This window comes from Liolophura sinensis, chromosome 1, assembly GCF_032854445.1.
Source record: "Liolophura sinensis isolate JHLJ2023 chromosome 1, CUHK_Ljap_v2, whole genome shotgun sequence".
NCBI classification, from domain to species: domain Eukaryota; kingdom Metazoa; phylum Mollusca; class Polyplacophora; order Chitonida; family Chitonidae; genus Liolophura; species Liolophura sinensis.
Window position 1 is genome coordinate 87,270,471 of NC_088295.1, and position 22,165 is coordinate 87,292,635.

General features: G+C 39.6%; 1 protein-coding gene across 10 annotated transcripts in view; it reads left to right on the top strand.

The window, feature by feature from the left end:
• Positions 1–22,165, top strand: part of LOC135461982 (diacylglycerol kinase beta-like) — a 94,142-nt gene that overhangs the window by 26,477 nt on the left and 45,500 nt on the right. For 9 of the 10 annotated variants that reach the window (XM_064739292.1, XM_064739295.1, XM_064739294.1 and 6 more), the window contains exons 2-4: positions 18,878–19,037; positions 21,226–21,313; positions 21,671–21,747. In XM_064739292.1, the coding sequence (XP_064595362.1) occupies positions 21,244–21,313; positions 21,671–21,747 (147 nt within the window). In that variant the 5' untranslated portion in view covers positions 18,878–19,037; positions 21,226–21,243. The remainder of the gene's footprint in view (positions 1–18,877; positions 19,038–21,225; positions 21,314–21,670; positions 21,748–22,165) is intronic. The other variant, XM_064739293.1, reaches the window with a different exon arrangement.

Genomic DNA, 22,165 nt, shown 5'->3' on the forward strand with positions numbered 1-22,165 from the left:
TGAAGAGAGTAAGATTTGACTCGATTGATGATATCCTGTGTGCTCTGTATATGAAGAGAATACCATTTGACTTGACGGACAATATGGATCCTGTGTGTAACGTGACTGGTCATGCAGTACATTTAACTTGACAGACGATATCAATCCTTTATGTAAAGTGACTGGTCATGCAGTACATTTGACTTGACAGATGATAACATGTAACTTCAACTGTACAAGATCATTTAATGTCATTGTCTACATTTTGACTTTTCTCTGTTCTAGTTATCATGTCTTTTTAACCCAATGTATCCCTGTGCTCAGTTTTTACTTACCATTTATGAATCTGGCGGTTTCCAGTGCATGGGTAGTGTGCACTGTCACCCTGCACATCTAAGTTTACTTTCTACTGGTTGGTTTGTTTGTCTGTCTGTTTTTTTAGGTGATGCTTTTCTCAGTTTATTGATTGTTGATGTGCAGTATGCCCATGACCTGGTCAACTCTTGAAAAGTTAAAAATGCCCACCTCTTTGGATGTATGTGTGAGCGTACTTATTGTTATTGACCTTTGTCATAGTTTTGTGCATCAGACTGGTCTTTCTGTGGAGCTATTGTGATGAATGCCTTGATAAATACATGTGTTCAAGATGAAGTAAATGTGTAGAGGGGAGGGGGAGATTAGTTGGAGCATTGTGTGAACCCTGAGGTGAAGTGTTAAAGGATGGGAGGGAGAATAGAGCTGGATAGCTGGCTAAGAGCTGAGAAGCTGGTTCAAGTGGTTGCCTGTTTCTAGTGCAGCAGCGCAGCTACAGTGTATAGTGGGCGTCCAATCTAGGGTCTACTGCCTGGGTCCTAAGCTAAACCCTGCCACACTTTGGCAACTATTTTCAGGGGCAAGGTCATGAGAAGGTCATGGAGTACAAAGAGGAGATTCCAAGTTATGTAAAAACATGTTGGTTTGTCTGTGCTCTATGGGCAGAACATTTGATAATTATACATGTTACTTAGTATTACAGTGTGCACATTCTTATATGGTACATGTGGACCATTTCCCATGTCAACATAAAAATTGTACCACTCAATTCTTCTTTGACAGTCTGACATTAATACTGTATGCGTATTAGGTTTAAATAGACCAATTTTTTTGTCCAAGTTTTTTCAGTTCCGTAAAATATAGAGGTATAAAGGATATTTGTATACAATGTATATACAAAGTAATTAGCAAAAAATACAGTCAAACATGACATGTACCTGTATTTAAAAGTGCTGAATTCGGATGATTATCTTGAAGAAGATGCTTATATCCTGATCATTTTATTTACAATAGGTATCCTGGTTCGGTACCTTGATGGCTTTAATTATATTGCATTTAATGTCTCCCAACAACTACATGTAGGTCTGTAGACATGTACATTGGTATGTTGGAAGTGATGCATTGTGTTTGTGCTATCTAGCATCCATCATTCGTCATCTGATCTCCACTACATTACCTTGTTCTCCAATACCTCCAGAACTGGTGGTCATCACCATACACACTGTATTTGTCTTCAAGCTTCATGACCTCCATGAACTATCAGAGTGCAAAGGCAGCATATTTAATCTTGTGAGGTGGGCATGGCAGCTAGTAGGATGTACATGTCTATGCCAGGGGAACCATCAAAAATTGTCCAACAAAAAAGTTGTTGAATCTAGTCTGATTAACCAGTGATGTCACACGAGTCTTTCAAAATTAATATTGATACCTTTTCAGTCTGTGTTTAATGGTGTTTTAATCTGACATACATTTATACATCATTTTAGTGCTTTCTTTGCCTTTCTAAATGTGATCCAATTCAAAGTTTTAAGCCCAGTGTAGGGAACATAAATATTCGAGTCAGACCTATGAAATGCCTGCACATAGTATGCACATACAGTACATGTATATAAAGGAAGTGAATTTGTGGTGCACACACATATAAAAGTGGAGAGGAAGCTTTTGTTTCTGCCACAGTATCTATGGGGAGTATTGTTATTATTGACATTTTGTACGCTGTCTGCTTGAAGTCTGTGTACACCTGAAGAGCACACTGCCAATACCCATGGCCTGCGGGTGTGGCTGTGTAAATGCCAATGACTGATTAATAGCTTAATGTAGGTTACATATGGACATAGTGGTTTCCCCTTTGATGGCCTCTGATAGGAAATGTTGCACTACATGGGCGTATATCTGTCTCTCCACTACCCCACATAGGATAGTGGGATTAGGATTAACAGCCTGATCATGCCATCCATTTCCAAAGTCAGCTGCAGCATACTTCACACAGGGTTGTCACGGTCATGAAAAAAATCCTGAAAAGTCATGAATAAATGTCCAAGTCATGAGTTGTTATTTAAAAACGTTTTCTCCGAGCATGTGTACATGTGCAATGGTAGTATTAGGAAAGGCTATAATGATAATAATTATATTTTTATTTATCGAAGGTAGCTCGGTCAATTTACAATAAAACTCTTCTTCCCCAAGGCCTTCTCACAGAAAACAAGTGTATAGGACATATGAACTTCAAAGTCCAATCAAAAAATACATCAGTCTATATAAAATTATTAAAGCACCATGTAGTTTGAAAAAAGAAGCTATATACATTCATACATACATGAAAACAAGAGCACAACCAATAGTGCTGTCCCTGCAATTGTCTGAACCAGCAGGAGAAGTAAGGTAGTGGGAGACAGCCCATAACCGACCTCTTCGTACCATTCCACTTCTGGCTGGAACTCACTACACACATGTACAAAGAAACAAACCAAGTGACTGGGAGATGGGTTTTCAGATTTTCCCATTTAATAGTGTTCAGATTATGAGTGGTTGTAATATTTGGTCATTTGTTAACACTGTTCATGTTATTTCATGTAATGTACATTAAATTTTTTCTTAAAAAGAAAATTTTATTTTACTTAGAAACATAGTTTCATTTATAAATACTGCAAGAGTAAAGTCATTATTAAAACAGCATGTATCCTACTAAATGTACATGTATGATGTGACCATTGCATAACGCCTGGTACAGCTGTTCACTATATAAAATCTAATCATTGCATTGCATTCAGATAAAGTGTACAAAGTGTATAGTGCATAGTGTATTGAGGGTAATGAGTGGGTGTGGGCGGTGGTGCGGGTGCATTGTGATTGATATTCAGGCACAGACACCTGACTGAGGACGACAGGTGTATTAATAGATTCACTATTAGCTCTATTGCGTCAATGATTTCATGTTGGGGGTCAGAAATTGACCTCTGTAAGTTCGTCGGCTTAGCCAGGTCGCCTATTCAGAATATTGCTAATGACTGTCCCACCCTTAAGTTGTGCAGATGTGGTACTGGGCAGACGATTGTAACCAACTGAATTAATTGGTGTTAATTAGCCTGTAGCAGGATGGTGTTACCTGTGTAGCTGTGTGATGAGCTTTGTGAACTTTGCATCCCAGGTGACTACACAGCTAGCAACAGGCCCACACCGTATTGACCAGTGACAGATTAGAAAGTGTCTGCCATCGGCCTCCCAATAACATTGATTCATACATGTGCTAATGACTCTTGTGTAAACTGGATAGACTGCTGAAGTTTACAGGAATGACTGTCCTGTGTGTATGTGTGTGAACACTGCGCCTTTGTCTGCACAGCAGCCTTTCTGAACTGTACTGCTCATCCAAAGCTTGTTGAATATTCATGCTGATGTCAGGGCATTAGGCCGTATTTGTGTTAAGGTTTAAATGGCAAGTAAGTGCAAAAATATTCTTTGTATCATGTACAGGCACATGTTAGGAGATGTCTGTGTACTGTGTACAGTAGGAGATGTCCAGCGAGGGTAGTGATGAGAGATATGCTCTCTGTCACGTACATGTACATGTATACTGTAGGATACATCCAGGGAGGGTAGTGATGAGAGCTATGCACTCTGTCACGTACATGTACATGTATACTCTAGGATACATCCAGGGAGGGTAGTGATGAGAGATATGCACTCTGTCACGTACATGTACATGTATACTGTAGGATACATCCAGGGAGGGTAGTGATATTTACATATTTACTCTGTCACTCTGTGATGAGAGATATGCACTCTGTCACGTACATGTACATGTATACTGTAGGATACATCCAGAGAGGACACTGATGAGCGATATGCGCTCTGTCAGATACATGTATACTGTAGGAGACATCCAGGGAGGATACTGATGAGCGATATGCACTCTGTCACTTACATGTATACTGTAGGAGACATCCATGGAAGGTAGTGATCAGCGATATGCGCTATGTCAGATACATGTATACTGTAGGAGACATCCATGGAAGGTAGTGATCAGCGATACGCACTCTGTCACATACATTTATATTGTAGGAGACATCCAGGGAGGGTAGTGATGAGCAATACCCACTCTGTCACATATGTCTATACTGTAGGAGACATCCAGGGAGGATGCTGATGAGCGATATGCACTCTGTCACATACATGTATACTGTAGGAGACATCCAGGGAGGACACTGATGAGCGATATGCACTCTGTCACATACATGTATACTGTAGGAGACATCCAGGGATTGTAGTGGTGAGCTATATGCACTCTGTCACGTACATGTATACTGTAGGAGACATCCAGGGAGGATAGTGGTGAGCGATATGCACTCTGTCACGTACATGTATACTGTAGGAGACATCCAGGGAGGATAGTGGTGAGCGATATGCACTCTGTCACGTACATGTATACTGTAGGAGACATCCAGGGAGGACACTGATGAGCGATATGCACTCTGTCACATACATGTATACTGTAGGAGACATCCAGGGATTGTAGTGGTGAGCGATATGCACTCGGTCACATACATTTGTATTGTAGGAGACATCCAGGGAGGGTAGTGATGAGCGATATGCACTCTGTCACATACATGTGTACTGTAGGAGACATCCAGGGAGGATATTGATGAGCGATATGCACTCTGTCACATACATGTATACTGTAGGAGACATCCAGGGAGGATAGTGGTGAGCGATATTTACTCTGTCACATACATGTATACTGTAGGAGACATCCAGGGAGGATACTGATGAGCGATATGCACTCTGTCACGTACATGTATACTGTAGGAGACATCCAGGGAGGACACTGATGAGCGATATGCACTCTGTCACATACATGTATACTGTAGAAGACATCCAGAGAGGATACTGATGAGCGATATTTACTCTGTCACATACATGTATACTGTAGGATACATCCAGGGAGGGTAGTGATGAGAGATATGCACTCTGTCATGTACATGTACGTGTATACTGTAGGATACATCCAGGGAGGACACTGATGAGTGATATGCACTCTGTCACATACATGTATACTGTAGGAGACATCCAGGGAGGATATTGATGAGTGATATGCACTCTGTCACGTACATGTATACTGTAGGAGACATCCAGGGAGGACACTGATGAGCGATATGCACTCTGTCACATACATGTATACTGTAGGAGACATCCATGGAAGGTAGTGATGAGCGATATGCACTCTGTCAGATACATGTATACTGTAGGAGACATTCAGGGAGGATACTGATGAGCGATATTTACTCTGTCGCATACATTTATGTTGTAGGAGACATCCAGGGAGGGTAGTGGTGAGCGATATTTACTCTGTGACATACATGTATACTGTAGGAGACATCCATGGAAGGTAGTGATGAGCGATATGCACTCTGTCACATACATGTATACTGTAGGAGACATCCAGGGAGGATACTGATGAGCGATATTTACTCTGTCACATACATTTATATTGTAGGAGACATCCAGGGAGGGTAGTGGTGAGTGATATGCACTCTGTCACGTACATGTATACTGTAGGAGACATCCAGGGATTGTAGTGGTGAGTGATACCCACTCTGTCACGTACGTGTATACTGTAGGAGACATCCAGGGAGGACACTGATGAGCGATATGCACTCTGTCACATACATGTATACTGTAGGAGACATCCAGGGATTGTAGTGGTGAGAGATATGCACTCTGTCACGTACATGTATACTGTAGGAGACATCCAGGGAGGATAGTGGTGAGCGATATGCACTCTGTCACGTACATGTATACTGTAGGAGACATCCAGGGAGGATAGTGGTGAGTGATACGCACTCTGTCACATACATGTATACTGTAGGAGACATCCAGGGAGGATATTGATGAGCGATATGCACTCTGTCACGTACATGTATACTGTAGGAGACATCCAGGGAGGACGCTGATGAGCGATATGCACTCTGTCACGTACATGTATACTGTAGGAGACATCCATGGAAGGTAGTGATGAGCGATATGCACTCTGTCACGTACATGTATACACTGTAGGAAACATCCAGAGATTGTAGTGGTGAGTGATACCCACTCTGTCACATACATGTATACTGTAGGAGACATCCAGGGAGGATACTGATGAGCGATATTTACTCTGTCACATACATTTATATTGTAGGAGACATCCAGGGAGGGTAGTGGTGAGTGATATGCACTCTGTCACGTACATGTATACTGTAGGAGACATCCAGGGAGGGTAGTGGTGAGCGATATTTACTCTGTCAGATACATGTATACTGTAGGAGACATCCAGGGAGGATATTGATGAGCGATATGCACTCTGTCACGTACATGTACCATTACTTATCATATAGCTTTAAACGTGGTCCAATGAAATCAGTCTGATTATACCACGTGACTGTCCTGTACTTGGAGCATTATTGAATCCTGGAGAACCATATTTTTTTTTTCATAATGTATGGTAGCAGAGAGAGGTAACTTTATATGCTAAAAGCACTGAGCAAGGGCGCTGTTGTGTTTATCGTTTCTTCTCAGTGTTTCAGTGAACACTGGCAAGAAAACATGTACTGGAGAATAAATTTCATTATTTGTTGATCTCCAAATTCTGCAAAATACTAAAGCAAAGATCAAAGGCGACTTAGGAATAAACAAATGCTGGATACGGAGTTTATTGCCCGCCAAGAAAAGGGAGATCTAAAGAACTTCCTCAAGGCCGGCTGAATCTGTATGTGTATCTTTTATCGCTATTTTTGCGCGTTGTTCAAGTCCATGGAGAGGTTCAGCTAAATAAGAAATAAGATCGTAGTGAAGTGTTTTGTACATTATGAAGTGTTTTGTACTCGGCCATGTTGGGTTGGAAACCCGGATTAGACTCTACACCGCAGTCCAGTACAGATTTTAAACACATGGACGAGTACAATACCACTCCATAATGTATAAAACACTGCACATTAACCTAATCATATTAATAATACACTGTTAAAAAAAAAAGAAATTAATAATAAAAAACTTTCTTTAACATTATTAACTTGACACAGGTTTGTATGAGATATCATATGTATATTGACAGAAAACACTTGCTGATTGGCTTGCCTAGTTTGTATCAAATACTCAATGGGAAATTAGACAAGCACATCCTGTCACCAGCCTACATGTACATTATACTGTAGTTGTAAAGACAGTATACATGTATATTCTTGCATGGTGCTACTTTATATATGACAGATTACCAAGCTGACTTCTTAGTTACTTTGTGACGCATAAGGTTGCTGACCCATAAATACTTGAGATTTTTATCCCAGTGTGCTGTCTACAGTTACCATGTACTGTTGGTCATCTTTTTCACTGTGTACCCATCATGAAATTCATTACAATTTATATTTGTTTGTGTGCAAATCTTAACAGCCCATTGGTTTTTTTTTTCCATTCTTTGACATAGTCATTCATACACGTACCATATACTGATATCATTTGTCTTTAATTGGATGCGCATAAAAAATTTTCAAAACTGGCAGATCACTTTATTTGGACAACACGTGTTTCTACATGGGCCTTTACATCCATCGGGGCCTCCATGGCTAATGGGGTTAGCACACCAGCACTGAGCAATGACGTAGGAGCCTTCCATCAATGCAGTTGCTGTGAGTTCGAGTCCAGCTCAAACTGGCTTCCTCTCCAGCAGTATTAAGGTGGGAAGGTATTTCAGCGACCTGCAGATGGTCATGGGTTTCCCCCGGACTCTGCTCAGATTCCTCCCACTATAATGCTAGCCACCATGGTATAAGTGAAATGTTCCTGAGTACAACGTAAAACACCAATCAAAAAAACAAATGTAAAAAAATAAATAAATATTTTACATCAGTCAGCCAGAAGACAAGATCACAAGAAACCAGTGTGATGTATTTAGGGTAAAAAGCTGTCCTACTGGATGCTGTACATGGATGTTCAGTACTGTTTCACAGCCACATCAAAAGTCCCAAGATGTTAGTAGTCCTGGAGGCTACCCTTTGATCATGCACTGTGTCCTCAAACTGTGTCAAGTGCGTGTGGCCAAATAGCCAAATTATTGTCAGACTCGCAAAGACTTTGATGCATTCATATACAGCCATGATGCATACATATCTTTATTTCTTGTAGTACATTTTGTGTCAATGTATAGAGATCCTCAAGATTACATGTAGTTTCAAGGAGTTAAATTTCAACTTGATTATTTAGCCATTCTGTGGCATGTAAAGTACATCTTTCCTTTTATTTTTGTTTTTGTTTGTGATGAATTACATTTTTTTGGAAGGTTGTGTCATTTTGCATACATGTGCAAATCTCACGTTGCTTTGAGCTAAGGTCAAATTATTTAACCTATGGGTGTGGTACAGGAACAAGACGTTTTAGAAGAACACTGTATGTGGTAGGAAATAGACACCCCAAGCGAACGTGTGTTTACAAATATGTATGCATGTATGTTGGACTTCTGGCTTCATTTGTGTCATGCACCTTTGCGTGTGTATTGGTTCCGAAGGCTTTATATGTGTACACTCTGTACAGCTGTTACAGAACATGTATTTTATAGTGTGCCTGTTCCATACATATGTCTGTATGGAGTTGATCTGCTGGACAGCTTTAATATTCAGATCATCAAAACGCCTTTTTTTTTTTTGTGAGTTTCATATATTGTTTTTTGAGCTTTGTATGTCGTGTAGTCCATATACAGTATGCTATACATGTATGTGTACATTTACTACTTGTAGCAGTACTGTGCATGCATTCTGTATGTTATACTGTTTGTACATATTACAATAGCGGATGGATGATCTCTGAATCACATCAGTACAAAGCCAGACCCTTGGGTGCCATCTATCATTCAGAAATCATAATGAAGTCTTACGCAGTCATTCATTTTGCATGGCAGCATGTATTGTTCATGCTCGTGTAACTGTACTCCCGACTGACCATGGTCCTGGAGATGGGTAGTGGTTTACAGGTATGTATAAAGTACTTGTGTACATGGACATGTGTAGTGATATGGTATGATCAGAATGTTGAGGCTGCGGACAAGCCTGTATCGCTGAACTCCTGAAAGGTTTCCTGATATTATTTGTGTGAACTGTAATAGATACATGGTTTCCTGTGCACACTCTCCGGTTGTGTGGAAGGCCCTGGCGTCGACCGGTAACAGTATGAATCTCATGTACATGGATGTTGGCTGCAATTCCTCTTTGAGAGTAGCCATTTAGTCTCCACTTTTATCATGCTCACTTGGCTGGCGTGTAGATTTGGGAGTTTGAATGCATAAGCTCAGTTGCTCATGTAAGAAATTGGTCGTTTTCCATTGCCATACAGTGTATCTGTATGAAACGAGGGCAAAAATCAATGTCTGTGCATGTTTTAGTAGTACACGTCAGTGTACTGCGCCTCTGTGGACAGACTGTCATAGTAAGCCTCTTTAGAGTGGCCATACATAACCAGCTGATGACAGAACTACCAGGCAAGTTATATAAAGAAACGCATGTAGACTGTCCACTCAAGTGACACTGTTCACATGCATATATGCACATGTACATGTAGATATTGATTGATGATGAAGGTCTGCGGTTGAGCAAGAAGGGGGCATTAGTCCCATTTGGTGCGTAACCTGGCAACATGATGGGTGGGTGGGAATGCGTGACAACGCCCTCACCATGGATGAAAATAGGTTGTTGCAGCTTATTTAAGCAGCTTAACCTGTCAACCAGTGTCATACAGTAGAACTTAGTAAGAGTCAGTCTACACTACCCACTGGACTCTCCTCTTTCATTTAGTACATATGCATATACAGCTATGTTAGAAGCATATGCTCAGAAGTACAACTGTACAGTTGAAATGAATTTTTAAAAAAAATCTTTTTTGATGTTTAGGTGTTGCTGAAAGAAAAAAAACCGTGTCCATATTGTTGTAGTTTGGTACTAGTCAGTTATAGATTCATATACCGGTACACTAACTCTAATCAGACTATAACCATTAAATGAAATGTGCATACATGCAAATTATTTATCCAGGGCTTTCATTATCTTTTTGAATGCAAGGCTACCCAATAAAAGTAGCCATCTACTAAACAAAGAATTACGTGAGGTAAAGTAGGAGCTTTTTGATGAAAGTAGGCGGCTCCATGCATGTACCTCAACTTTTGTGCAACAGTAGTAGTCTGCAGGTAACAGGTTGTTGCTGTCTAATGATCCCCCTGCTTATATATACACATAATTCATAAACAGATGTATTGTACTTCAGATTTATTAACCTGTGCTAAAAATGACATTGCAAAGCATACACCTTGTCAAGTAGTTCTCCCAAATCGTAGTGTTGAATCTGTAAATAACCAGAAGACTGTGAGCATGTGCAGGTTTACTTGTTGCTCTTCCAGACCAAGTAAAGTCTACTGTCCATTAACTTTAATGCTGTCACATGCATAAGAGAAATATTCTAGAGTTCTTTGTGCAAAATGTGTGTACCAATTATTAAAGGTAAAAAACTACAAGCTGTTGTAAGAAGGTTATGTATACATGTATGTGGGGGGCATGTTAATGGTGTTGTACGTGTTGTACTCTCCCAGAGCCCTGCTCAGTTTATCCATCAGGCTTGTTTGCCAAGAGATCATATACATGTAGTGGGCTAAAAATAGAGTTTGATGCCATATATGATTTATGTCCTGCATTTGTTCTGGTATTCTTCTGTCAGCACAGATTTGGTAGAACACACACGCAATGCCTTGTAGCAGCGTGCAGAATTCCCAGATAATAATTTGCCTCACCTACCACGTAAATAGTTGATGTACTTCCTCTAAAGAATGCTCTTCATCAGTTTTAATTTATCCATCTTTGGATCTTGGATTATAAAAGTATGCACTGCACAGAATTGTTTTAAGAAGTGATAATAATATTCATGGATCATTTGAACATGCGACTCCTGTGACAATAGAAGGTGTATTGTATGTCTACCTGTACAGTACATACATGTATATGTACAGAGTACACTTGCAGACATGCTTTTGTCTACATCGTTTATGCCAAAAACTTTTTGTTCAAAATGCATATTAGCAGTGATATACATGTATTTTGTACCACATAATGCTGGCTGTGTTAAAACTATTGAACAAAAGAATTGAACAAACATATGGTGGTTTGTCAATACAAAGTAAAGTTCGTACAAATGTCTTTAATTCACAGACTTACAAGCTCATAGAAAGCTTCATCTTGTTGCATGTTATAAAATATCTGTATGCAATATCACTATGTCAGCATTAAAGTTTGAGATCATGGGACCTGTAATTTTTTTCTAGATATGGCTCAGATAGTATAAATTATATGGCTATAGTAACATTTAAACATTAGTACAGGTATTAGTGTGTTTTAATAATAATGATTAAATTTTAGATCTGGGTGTTAAGTTAAGCCAGGCTTAAATCTTACATGTAGTTCCAGTATCATACTTATACAAAGTAAATGACACTTTAATCTGAACTAAAATGAATACTAAGCTTATGTCCTAATACACTTTTGAGCAACTCTGCCCTGGTTTACAGAATATTAGTATCAGTTTTTGTTTAATGTTTTCATTATAACAGAAACTTCTGAATTTAGCTTAGAATTGCTATTAATACTGAAATTAAGAGGTGTATGAGGTACATCTCCCTACTGTATGCTTTTTTCCAAGTGGCAATCTCAGTACTTAAATGTCTGAAATATTATTAAGTACATGTACATAAAATAACACGTGTGATCCGGCACATTGAATAAAGGGGTTCTAAATCAGTTCAGTTTGAGCAGAGAGTTTTAGGGCATATCTACCCATGATTTGTCTTCATACTACATCTATGTATTCGAATTGGCCACAAAGTCATTTCAAATAGTAGTAGTGCTGAGTGTTTCCCTGATGAGATGACACATGGGTTACATCACTAGACACATATCCCACCCTGTCTTCAATAACTCACCTTTTTCTCTAAACTAGGACTATTGCAACAGCTGTGTGCGGTATTGGGGAATAAGATAAACAGACAGGCCTCATTGATATAATATGTAACAGGTCCCAGACGGGTGTTACGGCTATGGTTTGTGATTAGCAGGGTGGGCATGTACCAGTGCTATAGGTATACCATGTACATATGACATTGTGTCTGTGGTAACACTAAGACTATTACACTTCAGAATGGACATTATATGCTCATGGCAAGTGAGTGGGAAAGGCACCACCTCCCACTCACTGGGTTTGTTCTCTGTACATGTGTGTAAGGGATTCCAGCAAGAAGAACAGTTTCACTGTAAATTGACCAGGCTACCTTCGATAAATAAAGATATTATATGACCTGTTATGTCACCAGGCATATGTGTATGTGTATTAAAGCACTGATGGCAGATAATACCAGGATGATGGTGCAAGATATAAAATGCAGTATAATCGTTGAGACAAAATCGGACACATTAGGGATACAACCAGAGCAGTGTGAATCGAAATGTTCAACTCAAAACAGTTTACATGTATGCCTTTAATTACATGTACATCATGTACCTAAATGAATATGTGACAGGCAGTGTGTATTTAAATGTGTAGAACCATGCATATATGTATGCACATACATCAGTAACACATGACACATGTATACATTCAGTGTTTGTTTATGTTCGCTATGCACAAGAGGATCACACTCTACACATACACTGCACATATAGTTTCTAAAAGATGTAAAATATGGATAGAAGTAAAGTATATGTAAAGTTTCTTTCAGTAGCATCTTTTTGTTCCACTGCAGTCTGTGTAGTGTTCAGGCAGCTCTAAGCAGTAAAGTGGCTGGAGGTGCTTGCTCAGTGGGTGTAAATGGCTCCAGGATGAAGACAGCTCTCTGTTCCAAGGCCACTTCCAGGCCAACGCTTCCTACAGAATTCCAGCCTTAAATCCTCTGGGGTTATTGAACTACGTCAGCACAGATTTTGGCTTATTGGTTATTGGCAGATTCTGTTTCATCTACCACACACTTCACATAAATTAACCACATTTCACCAGCTGACATGACATTTCCCTTTGAATTGGCCAGATTTTGTGGCTGCCAGATTGGTTTGCAATAAAAACCAACCTTTAATACATACATGTATGTGTACACGTGGTGGAAAAAGTCATCATGAATACATGTACATTCATTGTGTGGAACAGTTTATTTGAGACATAAGCAGTGGAAAATGAAATGATATACTGTAAAATGTTTTATACACATGTACATGTGTACTGTAGTCATCTTAAGGACAAATACATGTGAGTAAACATTTGAATTTAAGATAGACATAGAACGAAATTAACCAAGTTGTTACATTTTTTGTATAACACATAATCACATGTTTGCTGAATTGGCTACTGGTGAGATACCAGACATTATAGTTTGCAAATGAACACCACCATACTGTACATGTTTAGTTTACTTGATGTACATATACATTTACATGTAAGTGACCCAGCTTATTATGGCATTCCAGTGACAAACAAACATGTTCATGTAAGTGGCCCAGCTTATTATGGCATTCCAGTGACAAACAAAGATGTACATGAAGGTGGCCCAGATTAGTATGGCATTCAAGTGACAAACAAACATGTACATGTAAGTGACCCAGCTTATTATGGCATTCCAGACACAAACATTTACATGTAAGTGACCCAGCTTATTATGGCATTCCAGAGACGAACAAAGATGTACATGAAAGTGGCCCAGCTTATTATGGCATTCCAGTGACAAGCAAACATGTACATGAAAGTGGCCCAGATTATTATGGAATTCCAGTGGCAAACAAACCTGTACATGTAAGTGGCCCAGCTTATTATGGCATTCCAGTGACCAACAAACATGCACATATAAGTGGCCCAGCTTATTATGGCATTCCAGAGACAAACAAACATGTACATGTAAGTGGCCCAGCTTATTATGGCATTCCAGAGACAAACATGCACATGTAAGTGATGCAGCTTATTATGGCATTCCAGTGACAAACAAATGTGTACATGTAAGTGGTCCAGCTTATTATGGCATTCCAGAGACAAGCAAACATGCATATATAAGTGGCCCAACTTATTATTGCATTCCAGAAACAAACAAACATGTACATGTAAGTGGCCCAGCTTATTATGGCATTCAAGAGACAAACATGCACATGTAAGTGGTGCAGCTTATTATTGCATTCCAGAGACAAACAAACATGTACATGTAAGTGGTGCAGCTTATTATGGCATTCCAGAGACAAACAAACATGTACATGCAAGTGGCCTAGCTTATTATGGCATTCCAGCGACAAACAAACATGCACATATAAGTGGCCCAGCTTATTATGGCATTCCAGTGACAAACAAACATGTACATGTAAGTGGCCCAGCTTGTTATGGCATTCCAGACACAAACAAACATGTACATGTAAGTGGCCCAGCTTATTAGGGCATTCCAGAGACAAACATGCACATGTAAGTGATGCAGCTTATTATGGCATTCCAGTGACAAACAAATGTGTACATGTAAGTGGTCCAGCTTATTATGGCATTCCAGAGACAAGCAAACATGCATATATAAGTGGCCCAGCTTATTATTGCATTCCAGAGACAAACAAACATGTACATGTAAGTGGCCCAGCTTATTATGGCATTCAAGAGACAAACATGCACATGTAAGTGGTGCAGCTTATTATGGCATTCCAGTGACAAACAAATGTGTACATGTAAGTGGCCCAGCTTATTATGGCATTCCAGAGACAAATGAAAATGTACATGTAAGTGGCCCAGCTTATTATGGCATTCCAGTGACACACAAACATGCACATGTAAGTGGCCCAGCTTATTATGGCATTCCAGTGACGAACAAAGATGTACATGAAAGTGGCCCAGCTTATTATGGCATTCCAGTGACAAATGAAAATGTACATGTAAGTGGTGCAGCTTATTATGGCATTCCAGAGACAAACAAACATGCACATATAAGTGGTCCAGTTTATTATGGCAATCCAATGACAAACGAACATGTACATGTAAAAGGCCCAGCTTATTATGGCATTCCAGTGACAAATGAAAATGTACATGTAAGTGGCCCAGCTTATTATGGCATTCCAGTGGCAAACAAACATGTACATATATGTATATTTACATATACTGTACTTATACACTTTTGCTTTAATGTTGTATTTACTGCACTGGAAGAAAAGTGACTCTAAGGATTATGAAAAGTAGATGGTTAAATACACATGCTAAATAATCACATGGCCTTCTGTGTGATATCTTTCTTTCAACAACCTACAGATGGTCGTGGGTTTGCCCGAGGCTCTGCTCGGTTTCCTCCCACCATAATGCTGGCTGCTGTCGGATAAGTGAAATATCTAGAGTATGGCATTAAACACCAATCAAATAAATAAATAAATACCGTGTGATATCATCAGTTTTCAGAAAATCTGTCAGGAACATGTTTTTATTTCCCAAGGAAGGAAAAGAGAAAAAGGAACTCTCTTGAACCCTTTTATCTAGTCCATTGTCCCAAAGGTGCTCCTAGTATCTTGTGTAGCGTGTAAGCTTTGTGCAGAGTGTGTATTGTTCAGATGCTGAGGACTTGGCGTCCATTGTCATTGGTCAGTGTCATTGGTCATCACTGGGATACAGTGTGATAGCCATTGCTGTGGAGAGCAGCCCCCACCTCCCCTTTCCCTGCTGGTTATTGATGTTGAATTGCCTGGACATTACATGCTGATGCTGTTGCCTCCGCAGCTGATGTATTGTACATGTACATTTATCTGTACAGCTTTGCCGGCTGCCTAGAATATCCAGGTCAGTTCTATTGGATCTTTGGCTAACACTTGTAATGGTCATCCGGTCAGGAGAACTCTGCCCACCCCTGCCCCCTGCCTGGCTCCAGCTAGCACTTACGTCTGCAGGGCGGTATTTGTGAATTCCACTGCTGCATGACTGATGGGAACAACTTGACAGTGGGTGGAAAGTGGCGAGTAGGTAGGTTAAACATACATGTAGTTACGTGCAGGTCACCATTGCTTGATGGCTTGCCCCTCCATGGCTATTGTGTTCCTTTTTCCTGCCAACTCACACTGCAGCTTATGAATGTTCCGATGTTTACTTGTAAGCTTAACTGCACTTGAACCCTTTCTGGATTTTCTTTGCTGGTTTGACCAGTCCATTGATTTTCCTCCAGTTTACGCCTTTTCTCTTTGCATTTCCGTATCAGTCGTTGTGGGCCAATATTGCCTTCTACTCGAGGAAGCAGTCAGGCATGCTACATAGTTATAATCTGTTATAGTAATTATCCCAGTGGGAAGGCTGTAGAGCTTGTGTCTTCTGATCACATGTAGATCATTATGCATTAGTCTGCGACATGGGTGTAATTCCAGGGAATCTGCAGCCACTACATGAACACAGATGACGGAGCAGTTGCTAGGCCTTAGGGGAGGAAGTGTGAGCGCTAGAGTGGCTACACTTCGTGTCTTATTATCTCGCGAATACAATAAGGGGAGGAATGGCTGGTGGCATGTAACAGGTTACTGCCTGTTCACATATGTACACAGCATGTAGGACCCAGCCTCAGCCCTGATCTTTGAAAATCCCTACTCCAACCCTTCCTCTGCCAGCTGATTCGCCAAAGAGCTGTTTCCTGCTTTGTCTAACACTTGTGTCATTTTCCAGACTTAAAAGAGTACTTATGTCTGTGGTTTGTTAACAGTTTCCCTAGGGAAAAACTGGTTCACATTGTTTTTGTGGGTTGTTAATGGTTTCCCTAGGGAAACACTAGTTCAAGTTGTGTTTCTGGACATGCCATCCAGATCATCCTGCGTAACATGTTTTTGTGTACAATCCCTTTATACATATTCCACATCTGGGTCTTTATGCAGATGAACACTGATTCCACTACAACAATCCTCTTCTCACCTAAGGGCATGGCTGTCTATCACCTGCTGGAATTGGTTCCATGAGAGCTTTAGCAGCCTGCTATCACCCATATATACATGTACTTGTAATGTATTTATGTTTTGACACAAACCGCCTTTTTGACCCCTCCTTTATTTCCTCCAATAATACTGCATAGGAATTGTTAAGCTTTCCCCAAGGTCATACAGTCATGAAATTGGTTAAAAACCTTGCCACTCGAATCTTGGGGTTCAATTCCTTCTTGGATCATTCTTCAGTTCAATTCCTTGTTGGATCATGCCTAAGAGCAATTGGTTGTTCATGTAACTTTCTTACCTGGCAGCCAACATAGATGGGATATAAATATATATATATATGTGTATATATATATATACACACACATATGTGTGTTTGTACATGTATGTGTGAAAATATATTTATTGTGGATAGGTGCCTGGGTACTTCATCGCAGAGTTTGAGTGAGACAACACAACACATGTTACTGCATGTACCTGTGCATTGTGCTTTGCCTGCCCGAAGAAGACACTTTTGTTTCATGACAGAAAATTTTGAAAGCAACATTTGGAAACCTGACACCATGCAGGCAAACAAGCACAGCAATGATCTTGTATTTGAAAGGTGCCTTTAATAGTTATTTTCCTTCAGATTTCATTAATTGTTTGTAGTAAATGTATTCAAGTGAATGTCAAAGCTTATGCTTGGTATACATGTAGTGTTTCAGTGCAGATTATCAGGTGATTCACAACTTTATTCTTAGTATTATTTAGTATATGTGAGCTGTCTACAGGAAATGAACTCATGCATAATGACAGTATTGTTGAACAGAGCTCGCCAGGTTCTGTCTGATCACAACACACCTACCAATCACCTACGTGTATCTATATCTTCTTCTACTACCTGTACAACCATATAAATGATATACCTTGTGTGCTTGCGTCTGTATACGTCTTGTATGGATGTGTGTGTATGTGGAATTGAGTACTAAAGTATACACCCTGATTCCTGTATTAAGACACTGTGCATATATGCAATAATGTTAGGCAGGATTACATGCTGATGTGTAGGTGGACTTCTATCGAGAGCACTTAGTTTCTTTGTTACATTTATCTCAATATACCTGTCACAAGATACAAGGTGTGTAGGTTGATGAAACAGTTGACTGTCTTTAGACTGTGCATGTGGATGGTACATGTACTCACTACTGTTACACAGTTAAAGCATTATCATTAAGGAATCCTCTGGTTTGTGACATCTCAAGCTGTTGCTTCAGCCAACATCATCCATTGCATAGTCGTCACAGTCCCATTTGTAGTGCTTATCTGCTTCACTTACATACTAAATATTCAGGTATAGCTATTTAAAAAGCCAAGAGTATATCTTAGTGTCAGTGAAAGGGCTGGTATGGATGTGAGCATATAGTTAGGCCCCATTTATTGATGCATCAGAAGCTTGTTTGTTAGTTGTCCGTATACATGCACCCACGCACACTTATGTACATGTATATAATGTGCCAGCATTTATAAAGACAGTACTAGTCACATGGTCACATGCATGATGTACATATCCCAGCCAACATTTGTGATTTGTTCATACTGGTTGTAGCAATGGTTAGCTATTGTTGACTCTTGTTTTGTGATCGTTACAGATTCAGCCAGATGGGATGAGGCGGTTACCCAGTGTTTACAGACCCATGTCTCACTAGATTACCAGTGAGAACCGTTCACCTGGATTATACCTGTCCATGTTCATGGCAAACCTACGCTCGTTAAGTTTCTGCCAGTGATCAGTAGGACAATTTTTAGCAGGTGAGTACTAGACTTAATCTTCAATATTCAACTTGAAAAGAGTTTTGAAAATGTAATTTGTGTCCACAGGGTATGAATTTAAATAGTTTTTATGTAACATTATAAGTATTGACATTGACAATTAAAATTCGATGATCAAGACGTATATAAGGCTCGGTGGTGAGACTTGCAAATCCATTCATGAGGCTCACAGGGTATGGGTTCAGTCCCAGTCATGGACGGCCTTGTGTTCTCACTGTTCGTGGGGCCTGGGTGAGAATGAGTAAAGGTTGATACCTGTGAAACCATTTGCACAATCTTCTGTTCTCACTGCTCATGGGGCCTGGGCAAGAGTGAGGAAAGGTTGATCCCTGTGAAACCGTTTGCACAACTTTGCATTTGTTGAAGAACACTTCATATGTTCCATCAATATGTATGGTGGGCAAGAAAAGCTGTCAACTTTCCCGATGTGCTAAGGGTAAGATATACACTCCACTTTCCTCCACAATTATTAACAGTCAACTAACTACTGTACATGTATAAAATACATACAATAAATACAACTTCATGTAAGTATTAAATTCAAAATTGGCTTCACAGAACTGACCTCTGGGCATGTGCATAGAGAGATGGTACATGTGTTGAACATGTCGTATACTCATGCTGAAGTTTAATCACCTAAATTTTTCAAAAATGGGCATATTTTTGAAACTGAAGAAATATTATTACATTGAAATGATATTCAGATTGTCCTAGTCCATCAGTCGTACGTACTGTACATGTGTAGGTGTTGCATGTATGCTACCATTGATGTTGTGGCTTCCCGCTGTACTGATTGTCAGATAGGTAGAAATGGGCAGCAGTTTCCTCCTGTAGGATTACTCAGCTTCCTTACCCACTCAACCTCACTATCGTCAGGCTGTAGGGTGAAATATTCTAATATTTACAAATAGCATCAAACAGAATGACACTCTACATAGTGTTGCAGTTCTGGAGAAAAACTTGTTGTTGTGTTATGACAGCTTTGAAAAGTTATCAGAGAGTTTATTTACTGTGGACATGCCTGCAGGAATATACATGTATGTAAATATTGTAGTAAGTTATTTTTACTGTGATACTGAAGCACTCAATGTTTGAACAGAGGAAGTTTGAGACAGGCAGAATGTCATAGAACTTTATATATTTTGATAAGGATTTTTTTTTCTTGGGTGGTGGTGGGGTGTGGGGAGGCTTGTGTTAAGTTGGAATAATTACGAAGTATTCCATGTCCATGTGATACAAACACTTTTTCATCTAATTAGAACATAATATTGAAAACTGTTGGGATTTCAGTCAGTAAATCTGTTAATTTTTAGTCTAATAGGTCTATTCCATATGATTAAAGTTAATATGCATAAGTGTCCATCTACAGTCTCTGGCTGTCTATTCGAAGTTACCAAGCTTCACGTTCAGGCATCCATTTTTGTTTTGGGGCATATAGGTAATAAAGCTCTTGAATGTGCTTTGCACACCTAAATTCATACTTGCGAGCTCTTGATTGTGTCAGACTTGTGTTATTAGCACACCTAGAGTTGGCTTCAGGAGTATGAAGGTGTGGGAGTGTGAAAGCATGCCTCAGATTCAAAGGCTTCCATGTATGGAGTGCTAGTCATCTGTAATTTCCACCCACATTTTTTGCTAATTTGATGAATCTGATTCCAATTCCCGTTTCCTTCAGCTTGTATCAGGAGTGTACAAGCTGGTGGTTGAAGGCGCTGTTTCCCTCTGCTAACTATAAATCTTTGAGATAGAAATCTAAGAGCACTTCACCTCATTGTAGCTTAGACTGAAGAACTTTACGGTAGTCATTTTACTATTATTAAGCTGGTATAATTTTTATGGTAACCATGTTGGCAATCTGAAGCACATGTATTTCACCATATCCTGCCATTCTACTATTCTGCGCCTTACTGGAGCATAGAGCTCTCCCCATTTGGAGTGTGGAATGTGGGTGTAGATATACATCTGTATTGATTACATTATGAGGGTCTCTCTATGACAACACCAAAACAGTGCATGTAATGTGTTTTGTTTTATCAGATTTAAATCAGTATATAATTCATCATATTGTTTGTGATTTTAATAACCATATTTGTTCAGCTTTTGTTCTAGAGAGAGTTTTGTGTCAGCCAGACATGTGTTATAACAGTAGCATTGTGTGTTCTCTCAGCAGGTGAACTCTGCAGACATGGCCATGGGTTACCAGTGGCAGAAACTCAGCCCATCCGAGTTCCATCAACTCCAGGAATACACATCTTGTGAGTATTACCATACTATATTTGCTTTACTCGCCCCAAAATAAAGGTTGTGAAATATATACCTTGTTAACAAACCTCAAAACACGTTTCTATGATCAGCTTCAGGCAAAATGAGTATGTTTAACTTTAGTGATGGGCAAAATTTTATGTTCAATACAAGTGCATGTACCCTGTATTTGACCAAAGTTTAGTGTAGATGTATTTATAAAATATTTGCCCAGAAGTACACTGATTTGAGAAACCAAAATACATTCTCTGGATTTAATTTCTCCCTTTCATTGCCATGCCTGAATGTTGCTCTCCCATGTTTATAATGTTTGTTTATAGTGTGTAATAATTGCATGATATTTTAAACAGACTCCTCTAAGAAACTCAAAGATGTATTGGAAGAATTTAATGGAGATGGAATCTTGTCTCGCTATAACCCAGAAGAGGTGAGCTTGCTGTGCATAATGTTAACATTTACCCTAGTGCCAGAGAATAGAGGGAATAGGTAGGCCCATGGGTGTAGACATGATGGACATGTAATACCATTAACATTGTACAAATGAACATGTAGTCCAGTGCCAGGGAGTCAGGGAATAGGTAGGCCCATGGGTGTAGACATGATGGACATGTAATACCATTAACATTGTACAAATGAACATGTAGTCCAGTGCCAGAGAGTCAGGGAATAGGTAGGCCCATGGGTGTAGACATGATGGACATGTAATACCATTAATATTGTACAAATGAACATGTAGTCCAGTGCCAGAGAGTCAGGGAATAGGTAGGCCCATGGGTGTAGACATGATGGACATGTAATAATATTTGTTACTTGATGGTTTGGCTACTTGCTGATGGATTTGATAC